This window comes from Echeneis naucrates, chromosome 14 (genome assembly GCF_900963305.1).
Source record: "Echeneis naucrates chromosome 14, fEcheNa1.1, whole genome shotgun sequence".
In the NCBI taxonomy this organism is placed as follows: Eukaryota; Metazoa; Chordata; class Actinopteri; order Carangiformes; family Echeneidae; genus Echeneis; species Echeneis naucrates.
Genome location: NC_042524.1, coordinates 19,353,307 through 19,374,227, shown reverse-complemented (window position 1 = coordinate 19,374,227; position 20,921 = coordinate 19,353,307). Strand labels below are relative to the sequence as shown.

Sequence of the window (20,921 nt, the reverse complement as noted above, 5' to 3'; positions counted from 1 at the left end):
CACTACAACACTCGAGAGCCATCAGAACTTTCAAACAGCCATCAGAGACAAAACAAATTTGACAGGATGAGCACTGAATAGTCACAAACAGGACTGTCAGTGACAAAAGAGGGAGATGCGCACAATCAAGTTTAAAAGAGGGCAGGAAAGAACTGAGCTCCAGCAGACAACCCCTCTACCAAAGCCACTTCTAACCTGCAGAGAGACCAGCCAAACCTAGGAAGGAACAGATACACAGTGCGGAGAGGATCAGTGGAGCTACTGCTCTTGTTCTGCTCAGCAGCTCAGCTTAATATATTGAACCTTTCTAAATGAGCTGGCTCTCCTGGATCAAACTATGAAGGAGCAGTATTTTTGCCACACAGTCATCAAACAAATCTCTTAGTAGGATGTCATATAAATAAATATTTATCTACTGATTTGATTTTCAGAGCTTTTTCGACTGTACAAGCTCATTATGGCTCAGTAAACTGGAACTGCTCTGCTTTCCCTTTGGCTCAAATTTTATAGGGCTGGGACTATTTGAGCTCAGTTGTGCCCTGAGCAGCCACGTACCTGACATCTCAGATGTGTTTTCCACATCACTGGGTGCAGGTAAAAAGCTGAGCTCTAGCTGTTTGAATTATCCCTCCCTACGATGCATTTCATAATAAAAGGCTTGCAGTAAATTATTTTAAAACAGGGTTGAAGTCTGAAGGCTGAATAGTTAGTCACAATTTTTTACTTTGATTAAAATTCCTCAAATGCAGCTTCACTCAAACGTTCCTTTGGATTACACTGTAGATGTGTAGATGTGGACTATCAGTCTCCATCATTGGGTCGGTAGTCACATGTTGCATGATTGGCTGTCCTCATGTTATTTATTGTGAAAATCATAAGCAATTGTTCTTAAAAACTAAGGAAGTAAGTTGAACTTCACTTTCACTCAAATTTAAAAACCTAATATTTTCTGCACTTCGATAACACATGAGAAGTCAAGTTCATCTCTCCTAATTTGTCACAATGGGAAATCAAAATCTCACTAATGAACAGTTTATACGCTGTAAATAACGCCTTCATTGGTGGTCAATAAAATATAAAGTGACACTTTATAGAACAGTTCAAATCTATAAATTGAAAAATACTTGGGTTGCCAGGTTACAGAAATTGCTTGCAATTCTGAAGGCAGACTTCCATCCAATCGGATCATTTGGCCAGCTTTTGGTGTGCATGCAAAATATAAAGTAGTAAAAATGTTGAAAAACAATACATTAAATGTTACATGCTGATGGGAAGAGTTATGCTTATTTTATTATTAGAATTTGGCTAATGCACTGCTGCTGAAGCATCTGTTTCACTACTTATGCAATCACAGCATCTCTCTGTGTCACCACAGTCACCACCACTTCCTAACACATCACCACAAAACCAGTTGCGACTAAAATGTCCAAAACACAAGTCATCGACAATTCAGCAGTAGTTGAAAGGTAAGGGCAGTGGCCATTTTAATGGGGCTTTGAAATTCTGAAATGATGGGACTGATAGAATGGTTTCGGAAACTATCTGGAAGATTTTGAGAAGACATGTTTGTTTGAATGCATCATTTATTCTTCGTGGACACACTTGGCTGTTATTCCTGCGTGGGATAAGCAGTGGCCAGGGGTTATGTATAAATCAGTTTTTGGACTATGATGGGGAGGGGAGCGTATGACATTTTATCTTTTGTCCTCAAAGACCTCAACCTCTGCTGAGCTAAGGTGCGTACTTGTGTATGTTTGTCTATGCATGTTAGGAACCTCATTATCGAGGGAGGAGGCAGGGAGACACAAAAACCCAGAGGTAAAAGGGGGGAAGAGAGACACCAAGCTGGAGGATAAAGGGAGAGAGGTAGCTGTTAAGCAGCATGCGGCCACTGCAGAGTTCTACTGCAGGATACAGGGATGGAAGGCAGGAGTGTGCTGAGGCTATTTTAGGGGGGGTGGTAGAAGACTAAACCTTGGATATATGAACCTCGCTTCTTTAGCATCACCTCATGCTTAAGTTGGAACTGAACCTTGAGGCAGGAGGGAGAACAGGGTTGCAGTGGGAGTCTGAATCATCTTGGAGAAAAATAAAAGTGGACAGTGAGGTCTCAAGGAGCTAGAGCTGGACATACCAGGGATCCACTTCATACCATACCATCTATGCATAGGCATATATTCAATTTCCAAACTGCTTAGTGAGTAAAAACAGCATGCATGTCTAACATCAGCAACAACTTCACCGTCTATCTCTTTCTCAGTTACACAGTTATTCAAGCAAGCAGGCTTGCGCGATAATTACTTCACTTCCTGTCTTCCAGCTCTTATGTCACTCTGTTGACAAGGTTTTTGAGGGCGATATAAGTTCACAGGAACCAAACAAAGGAGCCACTTTGTGGAGAAAAGGCATGAGCACAATGTAGCACTGTCACCTGCAGTCTATATGAATCTCATGCCAAATCTATATGCACCACCTACTGCCTCAGTGCCAACAAGGCTGACAGCTAGACTGCACAAAGTAATCACTGACAACTGTTATAACTATTCAACATGGGCCACAGCAGAACCCCAAAACTTGTAGAAAGAGAGATTTCTAAAAGTATCCAGTACACTGATATAGTGCTGAAAGTGAAACATTCATTTAGGTCATGACATTAATGGCCATGTTAAGGATGCCATTGCTGTATGTTCTTATATTACATATTCACTGTGATATCTATAGCCCCCATAAGGATTCGTCCACCACAGAGCAGCTGAGCTCATGTTCAACATAGGCCCTGATGTGTTAAATTGTGGACTTAAACTTCAGAAAGCAAAGATTCTCCTCTGTTTAAAAAGATGACCTCTGCATCCACTCATCAATCATGTATTGTATGGACTTGCCCATGTTGGTTCAGCATGACAGCTCTGTGGCTGCAGTGCAGCAAACATAGCAGCTTCCTGCCCACAGGAATACCGTTTGATTGGCCCCATGTCAGGAGCAACAGGCTCAACGCTGAAAGCTCGGTACATAAACGCACAAACTGATGCAGCTCCAGTCCATCACCAGGTCACAAAGTCTACATTACTGTCTGTTAGTTTAATGAGGAACAGAGAAAGCAATAGTGGCCATTGCTATCTGTGAAGCTAATGTAGCTGTCAGATCTGGATTGTGTGTAAATAGAAGCAGAGAGCTCTGAGTGCTGGAGCAGAACGAGGATGTATTAATATACAGAGGGATTTTAGTCACTGTGATGAAGAAAACAGCTACGTTAACTGGGTTAAGATAAATCGGCAATAACCACTACTAAAGGCGCTACAAAAGCAACGTGTGACTGCCGCTCTGCTCTAACTGAAGAGGCATTTTACTCAGTCAGTTCAAAAGGAAGGAGTACACATTCCTGCATCACAACTTAAAATGGAGAAGGGGAAAACAGGCAGTAAGGTGATAACAATAATAATTAGATACAAATTTGAAGATCCTCTTTAGGCTGCCAGTCACATCAGTTCCCATGTAAGAACAGTACTGAGATCAACCAATTTATTCCAGTCACAAAGATAGAACCGATCATCACTACTACTTACCTAAAACTGATGCAATAACTAAGGAAATAACAGCCCGCTCTTATGACAGTTAGACTCTGGGCTCTAAGTTAACACTCACAAACCTGCCAAATGTGGGTTAAAATTCACTTTGGCAGGTATCAATAAAAGTTGAATGAAGGAATGAATGAAAACATAATTTTGGGTTGAGTCACTCAAAGCCGTCAGTCCCTACAGCCCCTGGCAGTAGGCCCACTATTCTTACATTTCCCATAAACACTATACCATGACACATTATAGGTCGATTGGCTGTGTGCGAGAATAAGAAGGCTGCCAGTGCGAAGGAATTGTAAACTGCTAATGGCCATAAAAGAACAGAGGTAGGGGATAACATCAATGTTGATGAGAGAGGAAGTGATATTAAGAAAAAAAAAAAAAGGCATTTAATGCAATCTGTTCAAATATTCCAAAATGTTTCATCTTATTTACATTTATGTTTACACTTTCATGTAATGCCAAAAAACATGAAAAACAACACTTATGGCTAAAGGTATTCAGTTGTCTTTATAAATGGTCTTATCCCCCCCCCCCAAAAAAGAAAAACAGCGGTAGAAATTGTGATTGGCTGGTAACTTTAGACATTTACCAGCCAAATGTGTATGTATAGCCCAGGTTATGTAATGTACATTTGTAATATAATGGAGTACAGAGTAAGACAAGAGTTGCTGATTTAACTGTATGGTAATTTGTTCTGTTATTTAGCACCTCTGTGGACATCAGTGGTTTGGAAAAAGTAAAACCTGGAAATCTCATTTATCGTGCGCCTTGATTACTAATACCAATATTTCAATCTACCATTCACTAACCATATCAGTCGTTCCATCATAATTATACTTATTTTACGGTGAGATGTGTTTTTGAAATTAACAGTGAATTACTTTTAATGAAACACAAAATGATGGATCAGAAATAAACATCAAACCTATTTTAATGTGTTTGTCACCAAAATACAGGTAGATTAAAGCCTTGTACAATTTAAACAACAAAAAAAAAAAGACGATTTATTTTTATTTGAATTTTATTTTAAGCGTTACATGACTTATTACTTATACAATGTTACTTAACATGACTTATGGCACTATATCACTTACAATTACTCATACCAGGGCCCGAGGAAATGGGAAGGAACCTTAGGAGAGGCAATTCAAACCTGACTGATATAGTTCAGGTTCAAGTCGAATGTGTGTCCTTAGATTGTCCTTCCTGTAAGAGACAGAAGGTAAGAGGTAGAGAGAAAGAGAGAAAGAGAGGGGCAGAGAGTGAAAGAGAAAGAGAGCGAAAGAGAAAGGGAGCGAGAGAGAGAGAGAAGCGGAAACCGAAACAGAAACAGAAATAGAAAAAAAGATCAGGATTTTCAGGGCATGTCACATTCGTGTGTAACCATGTGTATGGTCTACGTATTGTCCAAGTGTGTGTCTGGGTGCAGATTATCTGAGCCACGGGTGAAGCAGGAGTTGCTGGAGGGTTGCTCGCCGTGTGGGGAATTTTGCCAAACACATTTCTAAGAAGTCATGGCACTCTGCAAAAAATTAGAAGAAAGGTGAAGTTGGTTGGCTCTAGTCATGGATGAGAATATTAATTACAGTCAACAGATTTGTGACTCCAAGTTTTGTGTATGCATTTGATTTTCTTACCTGCAGACAGTTCACTGCTGATTGTCAACGTCTTTTTCAGGAACCTGGTAGTCTCAAAACCGTCATTCATGTGGAGCATATCAAATAGGACCACTCCCACCTGCCACACCGTGGTGGGCCCAGCGCTGTATGAGAATCTCCTGTAATACTCCGGAGGGATGTGAGCAGGGGTACCTGTAATACATTAATACAGAGTAATGATGAGGCTGAGTACGAAGAAGAGCTCTGACTAAACATTACAGACCAGTACAACTATAACAAAGAGCAAAAGTAGGAAAGCAACATCCATCCTTACCATAGAAAACATGGAATTTTGATCTTTTTTTGAAGAAACAGCTAAGTCCAAAGTCGATGAGGCGAACACGTGGGAAATCTGAGCCTGTCTCAATGAGAATATTCTCTACTTTGATGTCCCGGTGAAAGATCCTCTTATTTTCCAGCTCAGTTGCTGCGTTGACCAGTTGTTTTATTATGATCTAAGAAACAGATAAAGATACACAATGGTCATTATTGTGAGGCCTACAGCTGACAGCTGACAATATCTGTTGTCATGAACTGTAGCTTACCTTGGCCTCTGACTCCTCGAGAGCGCCTCCATTGAGCAATATATATGTGAAGAGGTCATCGCAGGGTACAGGTCTTTCCAGAACCAGGATCAGCTCATTTTCCAGTTCATACCAGTCAAGTAGGGACACAGACACTGACGTACCCACTGATTCATTCTTTATCTCATTGAGTTTTAACATGACGACCACCTCAACAGAGAGCTCTTTTCCACTACGGTCCTGAAATATAACAACAGAGCAGAGGATTAGGCGGATGATGCTCCATGGATGACTAGAATTCCAATTCATGTGGCTTTACTCACCATTTCCATGCTTAAGACATTCCCTTTTGGAACATGTTTGATTGCAACCTACAAGACAATGACATGGTTTTGATTAGGACTTTCTGAACATATGTGTGTATGTACATATTTATGTATGACTGTGTCTGGATGTGCATATGTATACTAGAATGTATGTCTGACTTACTGGTAAACTATCTGATTTGCGGTAGCCAGCAAACACATATCCACATCCTCCATTTCCAAGCGGAAACTGTTCTTTGTATTTGGCTTCAAATTGTTCAACTAAAAAGCAAAAACAAAAACAAAAAAAAAAAACAAAAAAATTAACATACATACACATATTCTGGTACTACAACTATGAGTAGCATCAATAAAAATCCCTCCTATGATACACCTATTGTAAGTCCTGGTTTTATGTCTCACCAATATTTACAACCTACTTACCACTCTGGCTAACTATCACTAACTCCTTCTTTCTCCTTTTCCTTGTTTTGGTCTTCTTCGGGTCCTGGCTTCTCTTCCTCTTTTGTTTTGGTCTTTTTACTTCAGTGGTGGTCTCTATATTGATGTTTTTCTCAGTCAAATCCTCCATGATTGTGCTGCAGTCTTCTACAAGATTATTGCTCCTCTCTGCAAATGAATAAACAGAATAAAAAAGAGGAATTTCAGCTTGTCAGCAGTCACAGACACTAAGTTAAAGAAATTAAAGAGTGGGTAGTTCGCCCAAATAAATTGTGCCAAACAAATATTTGACCCTATTAATTTTGCTGCATCATCCCCTAGTCCTCTTATATGTGTATTTGTATCCTGCTTATTTAAATTTGTTCCAATACTGTATTAATTTATTAACTTAAAATATAATTTGAAGTGTAAACAGGCAATAAACCTGCAGCTGTAACTTTAGACGATGTGCTTACCTGACTCCTTGTCCTGTTGTTTTTCCTGTGTGTCGAGCAACCGCATCTTCTTTTTTTGGTTTGATGGCCCCTCACCGTCGTCCAGCACTTTTCTCTTACTTCTTTTTACAAATGTTTCCTCTGTGATGCTACTGCAGGGTTCAGCAATCTCTAAAACCCTACTCCTTTTTGTTTGGGTGTTCATTTCTGGACTGGCCTTTCTTTTAGGTCTCTGTGTACTATCATCCATTGTAGATGCCATATTTTGTTGCTTGGTACTGCTATTGCTTTCTGTAAATTTTGAAAACAGTGGAATATTAACAACCATCAGGTTGGGGAAAGAACTTAAATATTTAATTGAACTGTTCCCAGTCTACCAGATAAGTAACATTTATCATGAACATTTGTGACTAAAGGGTTGTTTCTCACATACCTGCTTCTTTGTTGAGAGCACGACAAGAATAATGTGTAGTCTTCTTTGTTTCTTCTTTGTTCTTAGTGATCCTTTGTGAACGTCCCTTGCACACTGAAGGAATGTGGATTAAGCAACTGTCTGAACAAAAGTGCCTCCCTATATGTTCTTGAAGTGTGATGTCATTTTCTGACTTTATGATGTATCAAAGGCATTTTTCGGAATATGCAAATGAGCTTCGGAATAAACTTGAATGTGAGATATGTGAAGTGGTTTAGTTCAGTAACTGAAAGAAAATCAAATGAATCAAACACAAGCACACAGTGTCATTGTTGGTACCCCCTGTTTCTCAGTAATCTGGTTTAAATCCCTACCTGTTTAAAGGTCATCAGGGTGTCTGTAAAACGCTCTCCTGTAACGAAATAAAGACTTTAAAGGGATCATTTATCCAAACTGCCATCAGACTATCATGCCTCAGCAATAGGAAGTGGCTCATGAAGAGGCCTAATTTGATTATTATTCTTTATTATTTATCCTTAAATATTATCGTCATGACTACTGAGCAGCTGGACACCTGAATTTCACCATGACAATTACACAATACAATAAAATTATAGTGGACTATTCAAATACAGTGTCACCTGTATTCCTTCTGGAAAATAAAGTTTAAGAATTACACACTAGATGTTAAAGCTAGACAAGCCTTCAAAAAGTGAACTAGACCAGATACAGGCAGTTTTACATTAGCCAGCATGCTTACGAATAGCATAACTGTGTTAAATATATCCTGATCCCTCAAAACACCTACTCTACTAAGTGTTTGCACGATCAGGTAACATGCTGGTCAACAGTTTTCTTCAAAGATTTATATACGGTTTAAAACTGTTCTCTACAACGTACATATAAAACCTAGCAAATTCTATCTACCATACATGCTAGTGTTAGCATGCAGCCCTACTGCCTTTTGTCAACTTTAGCATTCAGTTAAACTTTAATCTTACCTCTGAATCTTTGCGCCTCAGTCAGCTTGCTCCCTACTTCATTAAACAGGTGCTTTTGTAAAATTGAACTTTGGACATGTGGATATTTATTTTTTCATCATCAGCTGTGTGCTACAAATCTCTCAAGTCCAAACTTTTTAAAAAGGATAATGAATGTTAGGGAAAACTGAAGAAAATCCTGTAATGCATCCTCTTTCATCATGCTTCTAATATACATATATATATATATATATATATATATATATATACATATATACAGTATATATGTATATATATATATATGGGTTAGAGAGAGAGAGAGAGAGCATTAAGAGCTTAAGAGCTTGAGAACTTGAGAGCATTGTGGATGTTTGGATCATCAAAGTTTGCGGTTCCAATGAGCTACTGCATTATAGAGGTGTTTCTGTTACTTACCCTGCCATCACTGGCATAAAAGGGGAGGACAATCTGAAAGGAACATTGAGTTATCACAGCAATTTATTTCAAATATCATTAATCACTAACCTTTCATTAACAACAAGTATCAAGAAAATGTATAAATGACTTGTCCTACACAGCTTCTTACTGTCAGACAAGCAGATGTGGGAACTGAAGGTGAATGACATCAGCAATCTGTAAAGTAGCAGGGCCACTACAGAGACCTGGTCACATGACCCCTGCCTCAACCTCACTGCTTCATATCTCTCCAAAGGATGCGGAAGGCCTCTTTTGACCTTTATTTCACCCAGTAAGTCTCATTCGGTTCAGTGAACTCACCTTGCCTATCAGTAAGAGAGGTGATAGCTCAGCAGAAGCAGCTGCCAGAAGGGGTGTTCCCATGCCACCTCCTGTCCTCCATGTGAACTTTACCTTCCACATCATTCTTCCACTCATCTCTCAATGGGCAAATCCACCAAAAATAGCACATCGTAAGCAAGTATTTTTGATCCAAAAGCTCTCAGCTCTTAGAAAAAATAAATACATAGATGAATAAATTCAGATTGCAAACTACATTTAATTTCAGAACTAACTTTCATTGCAAGTTTTGCCATTGCTGCAAAGCAAATGCTAGGATTGGCAGCTAATTACTTACCAGTCCAAAAGAGACTAAGGCTCAGGATAAAATTTTCATCATTTGCTCACAAACATCTGTCTCTGGATGTTGAAAGCAGCAATTCTTGTCTCAGTCATATCTTTTATTCTACTCAAATTGGCACTGTAACCAGCTAACACCAGCTCATTTTTATTTCTAATAGTGACTCACTGTAGCATCAAATCTGTCTTGAAGACTTGCTGCTCAAAGTACATATTATTATCTCATGTTTGACAAAGATAACAAAGGCCACAGCTCAAGAAAATTCATCTGGTAGGAGAGAAATCCAACAAAGGCACATGATCAAAAAACAGATCCAAATGTGCATAAAATCAAAAAGTTGTACATCTTGGTGGTTGTGGTGGTGATGGGAACATGTTAATCAGAACTGGACTGAATCCAGACCCACTCTCAGTGCTTCGGAAATTGAGTCCACAAGACGACAGACAACAGTTGAGACAACGGTAGCCTAGGTCATAACTAGTAAAAGTGCTGTGGCTCATGTCTGATTTGGCAACAAGGCGGTAGGCCTGTAGAGGGCTGATGGACGTGAAGACAGAGAAAAAAGAGGCAGACTGGGGCCTTTGAGCACTTCTGGGGAAGAAAGGAGGCGTGAGGCAAAGCTAAACAAAACAAGCAGCACTGATGGAACTGAGCTAATGTGCCGTGACCATGAGGAGGCTGTGGGGTCTGTGGTGCGTCTGTTACCACAGCAACACATGCCATGTATGCTGCCTGATTAAGTAACTTGATAAATGCTTGAGCTACTGCACCAAGAGAGGGCGAGGATATTTGTTCCTAAGAGAGTCCTGTGTGTGTCAATTTACAGAGTGGGGTACTTATACTGCACTCTGGTGTTTCTCTGGACTCCACACACACAAGGTGGCTTATCACTATAAAGACTGAACATATGTCAAGTAACTTTTATTATTGAACTCAGCAGCATCTCAACACCTGACCACTGTATGAAAATGCAGCAAATGTCCAGAAATATTTCATCTTTTCTCATAACTGTTTAGATAAGCTACTTAAGCTTAAGCGACTGACATGTCATTTATAGTTGACAGCTTTTCAGGATATTGGACAAACTAACAATGAATATAACGTTACATATGACAGTACATGTTAATTATAGTCCCAACAGCGTTAAGAAAAGTCAGGATAACATAATTTCTCTTTTTAAATTTTAATTATTAAATTATTAAATTTAAATTTACATTTTTTAATTTTAAATTTTAAATTTATGATTTACTTGATTGACCTAATTTAAACACATAACATACTGAGATATGGTTTGAAGAGAGTTTAAAATAATCAGATTTTTATCATTAAAAAGATCACATTTCTATCCATATGGAAATAATGCCATGTGTATATATTTTATTTATTTATTTATTTATTTATTTATTTATTTATTTATTTATTTATTTATTTTTCAATATGATCATTGTTCTTCATTGGTATGATAATTGTCTATTAATAATTTGGTTGTTGTATATACAAGGTTTATAATCTCTCTATCTAATTAAGAATTAAGTGTTTGGAATTTAATTTTCCTAAAGTGAAACCTTGAGATAGTCTAAGTCTTAACTTTCATAATCTTGAAATCAGTATCACACAATTTATCTTATTTAATGTTCTATTTCATAAGAAAAAGTGCTGTGAAATAGCCTGACCTTAAAATCTAACTTGTCTTGTCTGTCATGCCTTGTGGACTTGTGCATGGAAATGTTTGCCCTTGTGCTGAATGTGTGCATTTAAGAGGGGCCGCAAAAAATCTGTACCAGACAGCTCCTGCTAGTTGTGACATTGATAATCATCATTTTATCATCTTGAAACCCATAGAAAAATATTGTTTTATATTCACATTGACACCATATGTGTCATTTCAAAGGCCTAAACTTGCACAAAAACTTAACACAAATTTGTTTCTCTACCACTGTCTTTCCACGTTGAAAGTGTTGATGTTGATCAGTTTGAATAAAACATGCAGATGATTCTTACCATTGACGGTTAGATGCACCCAGCTGCCATTGTGGAAGGTGTCATACTGCTGTTCCAGCATCAGCACCTTACACTCGTACCAGCCCTGGTCGTCTGAACGCACATTCTCTATCCGTAGGGAGGACTTGCCGTGCAGAGTGGCCCGGCCTGGTCCAGAGTGATGGAGATGTGTTGTCAGCACAAGGGAACACAGCGGGGAGAAGAATGGATGGATTGAATTTAATGGAAGAAATAAAGGAAGGAAGAGACAGTCGAGAGGCAAATGAACAAAGAGAGGAGACAAGTGAAACACCAGATGCATTTTAAAGAGAGAATCAACCTTTGAAGAGCTCATTTGTAGAGTAAATATGCACAGATCACAGTGCTGCAGGGTGACATCACAGTACACGAGATTATATTTTAAACTGCACTGCAGCACTGTTCCAATGCAACACAACATGAAAGTAGGATGCCAACTGCAGTTGTGTACGGACAGTGAAATGTGTCACCTAAGTCTCAGTGTGGCTGAGATGGCCACCTCTACATGTCTATTTTCAAGATGCACTGAGGCAAGGGCAGGTCATTACTTCCTATGAGGAGTTGGAAGTGGCCAACATGACAGGATGACAACAAACGACCCTCAGGGTTACATGGGAGTCACAGGCCGTCATTTCAGATATCAGCTTTTAACTGGAGTCAGTGAGAAGCTGCATTTCACTTTCACAGATCAAAAGCTGAGAGAGGGGGGATTGAAGATGTTGCTCTGAGCAAATCTGGCAACTAGATCATAACAGATGGCAACTGGCAATAAAGGCTAAACAAAGAGCTTTCAGGGAGCAGTGGCTGGTTCAAAACATCAGCATTATCAAATCCTGGCTATCCCTTCTTAATCTCCCCACTCCCTCCAATCCTATGCGATCCACTTTTTGGGTATTCCTGCCTCATTTCTATCATTCGCTTTCCCAAATCCCCTGTTTAGCATAGCACACCAGGTAAATATGAGCTGCACCAGAGTGTCTCTGTGAGCGAAGGTGCACACTCAGGATTTGTTCCCTTGTGTGTGTGTGTGTGTGGACTGATCTTGGTATTTATATATCAGATTATATTTTTCCAGCTTCCACCCATATCTGTCTCCTCTCTTGGCTGACTTGGGGGTTCTGTAAAAGAGATTCCATGTGAAGTGAGTGTGAACTATGTATTTAGTAGTGTGTAGGTGCAGTGTCTGTGTTTTTCATTGTTGATCCCACTTTCATTTCTTCTCATTTGAGTGTAAACAAACTGTGCTGACTGTTTATCAAATGTCCTTCTTGGAATGTATACATTCAAACATCAAAGTTAATGAAGAAGAAATCATGTGTGAGGGACTGCATATGAACACAAGCTCCTATTCTGTCTTTCACTACCATTATGAAAACACAGTGCTGATTCTTTTCTGTGTGCAGCCTTTGTTTTAACGGCTGCAAACATATAAGAATACAGCCTTTCTCAGTGTATTAATATATTAAAAAATAGAAACCTAACTAAGACTGACTAAATCTGATTGTCTAATGACGTAGGACAGTCTACAGCTTCAGAAAGTAATCAGGTCAGGTTTAGACTTAGTAATCTATTGTGTTGAAGGTTTTTTTTTTTTTTTTCTTTAAAAAAAAAAAAACAACTATAACTGTATAACATTTTTAAAATGTTATTTTATTGTAAAAAAAAAAAGTAGTTGGACATTTACTATCGCAGTGTGTCTAGAATTGGTTTTCGAATTTTGAATTTGAAAACTATGAAATCTGAAATCTGAACACTGCTTAATGAGGTCTTTAGCTGGACCATTCAAGGAGAGTCAGAGAGCTCAAAGCCAATGTTGAGCTGCCTTAGCTCGTTGCTCTGGGTCATTATTGTGCTGAAAGGTGAACCATTGCCCCAGTCTCCTGTCATAACAGTTCAGGAATGAGTTTTTCTTCAAGGATCTTTCTAGACTGAATTTGCCTGCATTCCTCCTGCCTTTCACCCCTTGATTCTGACCAGTCTCTTTGGGCTATGTCCGTGTAGCCATACAATCCAGCAATGTAAGCAGCTAGGGAGGTCAGTCAAACAGACCACACCAAATCCTTTATGTCAAACTTCATGTTAAATTTGAATTAAAGCTGAGGAAACTTGTGAAGGAATATAAACACTTGAGAGGTTCTTGTAATGTGTATTTGAAGTAAGAAATTCCATACATATAGAACCCGTGAAAGAAGAGAGCCTGACTGACTTACTATGCATGGAATAATCATGAAACTGAATTGAGAGATTGGACTTCCGAAAACTCTTTGTGAGTAATGAATTGGGTCTGAGGAGGTCTCAAAGCTTTTGAATCTGTTACGTCACAACCTTTTTGGGGTTTTTTTGTTTTGTTTTTTTGAGAAAGAAATCCAATATCACTTCAACTGCACATGAGCAAACTGATACTACTGCAGATAAGACACTGACTACAAGTAGATAAAGGTTAAATTACCCACACCATCACAGTAAAGACAGTAGAAATTTTACACTCCTAGCCATATGAGAGGTTAGGTAATACATAAAGTGATCATAATTTTTATTTGAAAGCCAGTTCAGTTCAGTTGGATTATTCAGTATCTTACTGTATACAGTATACTATAATTGCCAGTACCCCAGAGACAACAAAAGGAGCACTCAGCAGGACTTCTGTTCATTGCAGTAATTATGACAAATCCAGCTGTTGGCCCCATTTCTTGTCTCTTGGCATGACAGTGCGACACCGTGCTCTGCTCCTCCTCATTGGTGTGATAACATCAGAGGACACTTTGGCTGTGGGTTCTCTCTTTACCTCTACAATTACGTTCATTAAAGGCCACTGAAAAACTGTGGGCTGCTTCAGCTCTCATGTGAATGTTTCATATTTATATCTTTAAAGCATGAGCCCCTACAGTACAACTGTTTGATTGTTTTGGTTTTAAGAGTAGCTTTCAACAAGGCAAGCTCCTTTAAATGTGCCTCAAATATTCTACATATCTTTGACAGAAGGGCAAAGCCGATTTATTAGCTCCAGGGAATGTCTGTGGGGGTAAGTCCTTTTCAAATGTCACCATCCCTCTGGACCAGCCAAGAGATTTTCCATGATGATGGTGACGACTCAATAATGTAATCAGGACTTCCACTTTCTCATTTTTCTTCTGTTCCTCCATCTCCAGCTTCATTTTCTATTACAGTGTCTGTCTATCTCTTCCTGTCCACGCTTTCTGATGGAATTTTTATATTTGGTCTGGCATTCACGATGCTCTCCTTCCTCCTCCTCTCTATATAAAATAAGACAACAGCTCTTTTGAGATCAGCGGCAGACAGCTATCTAGGAAACAGTGCCCTTGTGCCTGGCTCGTCTCATAAACCCTGGAGATCTAAAGCGGGCACAATAGAAGCCTCTGTGTATTCCATCAGCTCTTTCCATGACCTGTGACTTTCTGCAGAGAAGCAGCGAAAAAGGTTGTTGTCAGGCTACATCTGGCTACAGAACTACAGATATTACAGTAATGCACTTTAAGACAAAGGCTTGTCAGATGCCTTTAATTCAGAGTGACTTCCTTCTGGCCATTCCCCAATAAAGACTTGATTGATAAAGTGCTGTAGAGGACTACCAAAACTCTCATAATAACTTTTGGGTTCAGCACCTTGTTCCAAACTCAACACTCAAAGCTTTGAAAACTGTTTTTCATCCTTGCTCTGATCTGTGACTACCTTCAATTTTTGAAGACTGCAGCAAATTCCTTAGACTTCATGGTTTGGTTTTTGTCCTGGCAGTGTCAACTATAGGCCTTAAAACACAGAACAGTGTCCAATCAATTCACTTGTTACAGGATGAGTCCAGTCGAGTTTCAGACACATCTCAAGGACAGTTACAGCAAAGTGGTCAGACTGTATCTGGCCATAGTATGAGTCTGATCGGACTTCCAAACATCATAGCCACAGCATCACTGTGCTCGGAATGGTCTTCCACTGGTTTGCACCCCACCACAATGGTCTTCTCTGCACTGAACAGAATCCAGACACAGCTTGGCATACTGTTTGGCGACCTTGCACGGACTCATTATGTCCTATGACGTACACTTTTGCAGACAGCAGAAAAAAGGTAACCTGAGGGTGGTTGCTGTAGAAACAGACCTCCTTCACAGGCTGCTTTCTGTACCTCATGACACCCACAGTCTTACTTGCTGCTCCCCATCTTTGTATTGCAGGCCTGATGCTCACACTTATTTCTTAGTACTGAAAGCATCTTTGTCACTCCCAACACCAAAAACACAGTGGGAACTTCCTACTATGGAGCAATGTGTCTTTCTAGAAGTGTCAACAATTCTACCCATGTTGCTCTGTCCTCCATAGCTTCTTAGAACAGCGCACTGACCAGAGCAGCAAGCAGAGCAAATGACTCACAGGTGTGAGGACAACTTGCTGCAGATAAGGTTCTGTCGCCATGTCTACTTGGAACACTTCATGAAGTTATTTGGCCTTTGGAGTTCAGTCATATCCTTCTGGCCTTGTCATTGAGATGTGTAACTCCTGAAACTCAGTGTCTTTTCTGTCTGGTATTTATGCAGTGTGTGAAGAAGCAAACATTATACAGGGTTTCCGTTTTATTTAAGCTGTCTCTAGACGTCCTACTGCAGGACACAGGTAGGATAAGCAGCGTAGAGAAAAGAAACCTTTTCCTGTATCTGATAAAGATACCTGTAGATCAATTGGCTGGTCTTTAAAGAGATTTGGAGATTGCTTAATGCAATGTTGATGGGAAAATTTCCAATTACGAAACGCTGACTACTTTGTATACAATTTAATCTGCAGTATACTATAGACGTGAAGTTTAGATACTGGTATACAACGGAAAATCTCTCAACTATTTTCCATTATGTTGAGTATTTAGTGTTACCAATTTCAATACGTGTGTGATTCTGTGTAATGACCAACTAATGTCTTTTTATTAAAATTGAAGTATTTATGAATTAATTAACCAACAAAGAAATTCTGCTACAACAATAGATCTGAAGTCATCCCCTGTACAGACTTGTCTACCATCTAAAGACATCATACAGGAAACTAAGATCTCAATTACTGAATGAGAAATATGTTATTGAAAAGTTTGACATGCATATAGTTATTATTATTATTATTACAAGTAGTAGCAGTAGTACTATTACTACATCCAAGTGCTTTAGGGGTAATTAGCCAATAACAATTCGTAGATAAGGTTTTTGCATTACTTTCAAATTGAACCCAGGGGTGGTATGACCCAAAGCTTGGTTTTGTTGCTAGGGAACAGGTGAAAGTAAACGATGGGAGGAAAGGAACTAAAAGGTAGGAAAATCCTTCTCACCTCCTCAGAAAACTTCACATTGAACAAAATACATGAACTATCTGCAGTGGAAAAAGCTGCTGCCCTAAACAGAAACTTGATCTCATTAAAGGCATCTACATTCGGTTGTAAACATTTTTATTTCACATCACACTGGTAAGGGCAATAGTGATGAAAGGCGCTGATGGCAGGAAGGCAGTGATGGGGATACTGAAATATTTTGTCTAAAGCCTTTTAGCAAAATAAAACTAAAAAAAAACAGCAGGAAGGAAAATATAATGGCTACGATAATTTTTTATAAAATGTAATTGTTACTGTTGTAACAATGTGACAATCCTGAAATGAATCTGTGCGGCATCACAGTAGAACCAAATTATTCACAACTCCAGTTAAAGGCAAGACAAACGCATGATGCATGCAAGGCATATGCATGATGCAGAGGGAAACAGATAGCATTAGAAGGTGACCAGACAGAGAGAACGCTGCAGGAGCAAGAAGAAGCAACCTGAGGCTTTGACGCCAGGGGAAAAACTCCCTGCTCGCCAATGTGCAGAATTAGATGACTAGACTAGATGCCAGACATCAGTTAAAGTTTATAACCAGATCATAAAACCAGAAATTTTCATCTTTGTCAGTGCACCATGTCACCCATTAGTTTGTGAACTGATTTTTCAGCCATCTTTTCTTTTTCAAACAATACTTGGGAGTGAAAGTGGAGCTGAGGAAGAGTGAGGGCTGGATCTGATCAGCTCTGTAGTCTATCCTGATTGGGTGGTGCAGTCTGACAGTTGCATAGGGGCCACACCCACTAATGCAAATCCTACTTTATGGTTTATTTTCACTTAAATGGAACCATCATTTAAAAACTGAAATCATGTTATATTGAAGACTTGAAACTAAAGACTGAGACCATAAACCAAGCATAACCATAAACTCATTAGGAAGACATATACTGAGCTAATACATTTAGTAGCCATTTTCACATTGATTTCAATACCATCTGACTTCCAACCAGTGGAGTTTCCTTCTGATGGTCATGAGATAAAATGCAGATTTAATGCTCTTCAGCAGTGGCATCACTTTTCTGACCCACAGGCTACATCCACTTTTACAGACAATCTGCAGTAGTACAACAGACCGAACAACAGGCTCATCCAGAGCTGCTGGTATCAAGGTACGGTGCAATCTCTAAGTACATCAAATTGGTATCTTACCAGCGTATTCTGGGTCCACATGTGGAGGGTAGAAGCGAAAGTTGATGAAGAAGGGGATGGGCATTCCATACTTGAACCACTCCACCACGTAGGGCTGGCCGTTCAGTGGGTGGGACACGTCGCATCCCAGGATGACGTTCTCTCCTGCACGTGCCGTCACAAACTGGGGCTCCTCTCGCACTCCGTGGGCACCTGTAGGCAGATAGTGCACATGGATCAAAAACCCCCAGTGTTCTACAACACATTCCAGCTTCAGTATACATTGTCACACAAAACATTAATTCATTCATCTTCTACTGCTTTCCGGGTCATGGGGTGTGCTGGGGCCAATCCCAGCTCACATTGTCACCAGTCCATCACAGGGCCAACACACAGAGACAGACATAGACGACCTCAGACAACCACTCACACTTATACCTACATGCGATTAACCTAAACATGTATGTCTTTGGACAGTAGGTGGAAACCCACGCAAGCATAGGGAAAACATACAAACTCTGCACAGAAAGGCCCATCCTTGGGAACCAAATCTGCAAACTTCGTGTTGTAGACCAACAGCTTTAACTGCTATGCCGCCATGCTGCCTGAAACAAAACTATATCGAAAATTGAAAATTGAAATGAAATATGAAATAATTTATGAATAATAATATAAAATAAACCACCTTGACACAATTAGATCTAAATTACAACATGTCATGCCTTGTAGTTTCTCTAAGCATATCTAAACTATTTGGACATTGGGTTCATTTGACTGGAAGACAGTTTTAGAAGAGATTTTTTTTTTTTTTTTTTTTTTTGCTTTGTCTAATGGATGAACACTCAACTGTCCCCTGGTTTGTCTTTGTGTGAACCACTGGCTCTCACTCATTTTTTACCACTTATCTGTTTCCGGGTCGCTGGAACCAATCCCAGCCATGTTGTAAGCGAGGGTAGAGGCTGGACATCGCAGGGACAAATGCAAAAAGCCACCCAGGCTCAGACCTAGGGGCAATTTAGAGTCACCAGTCAACCTAGATATGCATGTCTTTGGAAGGTGGAAGGAAACCAGAGGACCCAAAGGAAACCCACGTAGTCACAGGGAGAGCATGCAAATTCCGCACAGAAAGGCGCCAGGCCTGGGAATAGAACCCACAACACGCAAAGCACTATGCCACCATGCTGCTCTTGTGTGAACCATGTAATTTCTAACCCTAACCCTAACCCTAGAGTGGTTTGACCAGACTTTACACATATTCATCTTTGTGTTTACTTTGTTAAGTCACAAACAACTAAGAAAATGACCAAAAAAGACTTCTCACAAACGTAATGATGCTACTGTCTGTTAATTCAGTAAATACTACTCACATTGAGTCACGGCCCTCCAGCCCATCCAAGTGACATTAAAGCCACTCAACCCAAAGTGATGCTAGAGATATGGATGACACAAGCTCAACATCCACACACACTAGTTTGAAGCTCATCACGCAAACCAAAATTTGTCAACTGATTGGATCTTGTCAGTCTCAGCTACCACACAGTGATGAATGCAGCACGTAAACCACCAAAGTATTTTATAACATGAATGCAATCATAATGGAATTGAAATGGAATGGTCAAAGTCAAAAAAAGAGAGACTGGAGACAGTGCCACAGTAGCTGTCCATTAATCACAATTTGCAATAACTTTAATATTGATGAGCTCTAGTTTAGTATTTTCAGTTGAGTTGTCAGCACCTGAATTTGGGTCTGTTTAGTTGACCTCTTTAAAGGCCTGGAGTTCCTGTCACTGACCTGAGGCAGCAGCTTTGTCGGCTTTTGGGGTTAAACTCAGGTTAACTCAAATGTGTTAAGTGAATTTAACAAATAGTTAGAGGTACCCATCTTCTCATTCAACTCCCCCAAAGTCCTTTAAGACATGACAGCAGTAGGTAAATCCATGCATTCACCTGTTCATTCCACCTGTTGTCTTTAATTGACAAGCGTGTTACTATAATCTTTAGGCTATGGTAACATCAGTCAATCGAAGTAAACAGCACCAATGCCTGCTGAGCTAATTCCACCGGTTTAACCCTCTGCGGTCCATATAAATAAAATAATACAACCATGTGTCACAGTAAGACGCTTCACAAATTATTATCTCAAAACTTGCTATTGATATCACTTTCTCTCTTTTGCCACATGCACAAAACCTTCGTCAAATCTCTTCCTCAACAGCCAAATGCTGTTCATGGCCAGATAACTTTTTGATTAATTGATGTGGTGCATTTTTCCACCAATAGGAAAGGGGGTGTCGTGTTTCTTTCTGCTTGTGAACACTTTCCTTAGAATAGCCCATTTTTACTGATCCTTGCCGCATCAAACAAGCATGACATACATGTTTTCTATTACAACTTGGCATCAGTCAAGGGTGCAAGGTTTGCAGGGGATAACACAAACATGCTATGATACAAGCTCCATCAATCAAGAGGGAAAAGACTGCCAGTGACAAATCCAATATGAAGCCAAGGCTGCATAGGTTGCGGAAGAGTGTGATTCAGAGTAGCTGCAGACACATGAATGTGATTGTGAATGTATTTCGCAAGGAGCTATTCATCTCACTCATCTGATAGAATGTGGGCAAATAAAAGCACCAGAGAGGTAATGTGATTGTAATGCACCTAATGTTCAATAACATCTAGACCTTTGACCTTCTCCCAAAAGAACTCATTGTGTTAAGTACAGTGATAAGCTGTCCCAGAGAAACAGTGTGTCTGCAAAGAGTGCTGGACAGTCACATTGATCCCAAACTAATTACTACGTAGCTTGGCTTTATAAGTGGAAACGTGGTGGTAGCATTTTACCAGTCAATAGAGCTAAATCAGTTGTGCTTGCTGCTCATGCCTCTCTGGCCTATAAGGAAGCCATGCAGACAGACAAGTTTCTTCTGAAAGCCCACTGCCTGCCCTGTCTCTCATTAGCGA

General features: G+C 39.7%; 1 protein-coding gene across 1 annotated transcript in view; it reads right to left on the bottom strand.

Annotated features, from left to right (window-relative positions):
* igsf9bb (immunoglobulin superfamily, member 9Bb) overlaps nt 1–20,921 on the bottom strand; it is a 113,287-nt gene that overhangs the window by 57,976 nt on the left and 34,390 nt on the right. Inside the window, exons 2-3 of the mRNA XM_029519620.1 lie at nt 17,982–18,173; nt 11,451–11,597 (exon numbers count right to left, since the gene is read on the bottom strand). Of these exons, the coding sequence (XP_029375480.1) occupies nt 11,451–11,597; nt 17,982–18,173 (339 nt within the window). The remainder of the gene's footprint in view (nt 1–11,450; nt 11,598–17,981; nt 18,174–20,921) is intronic.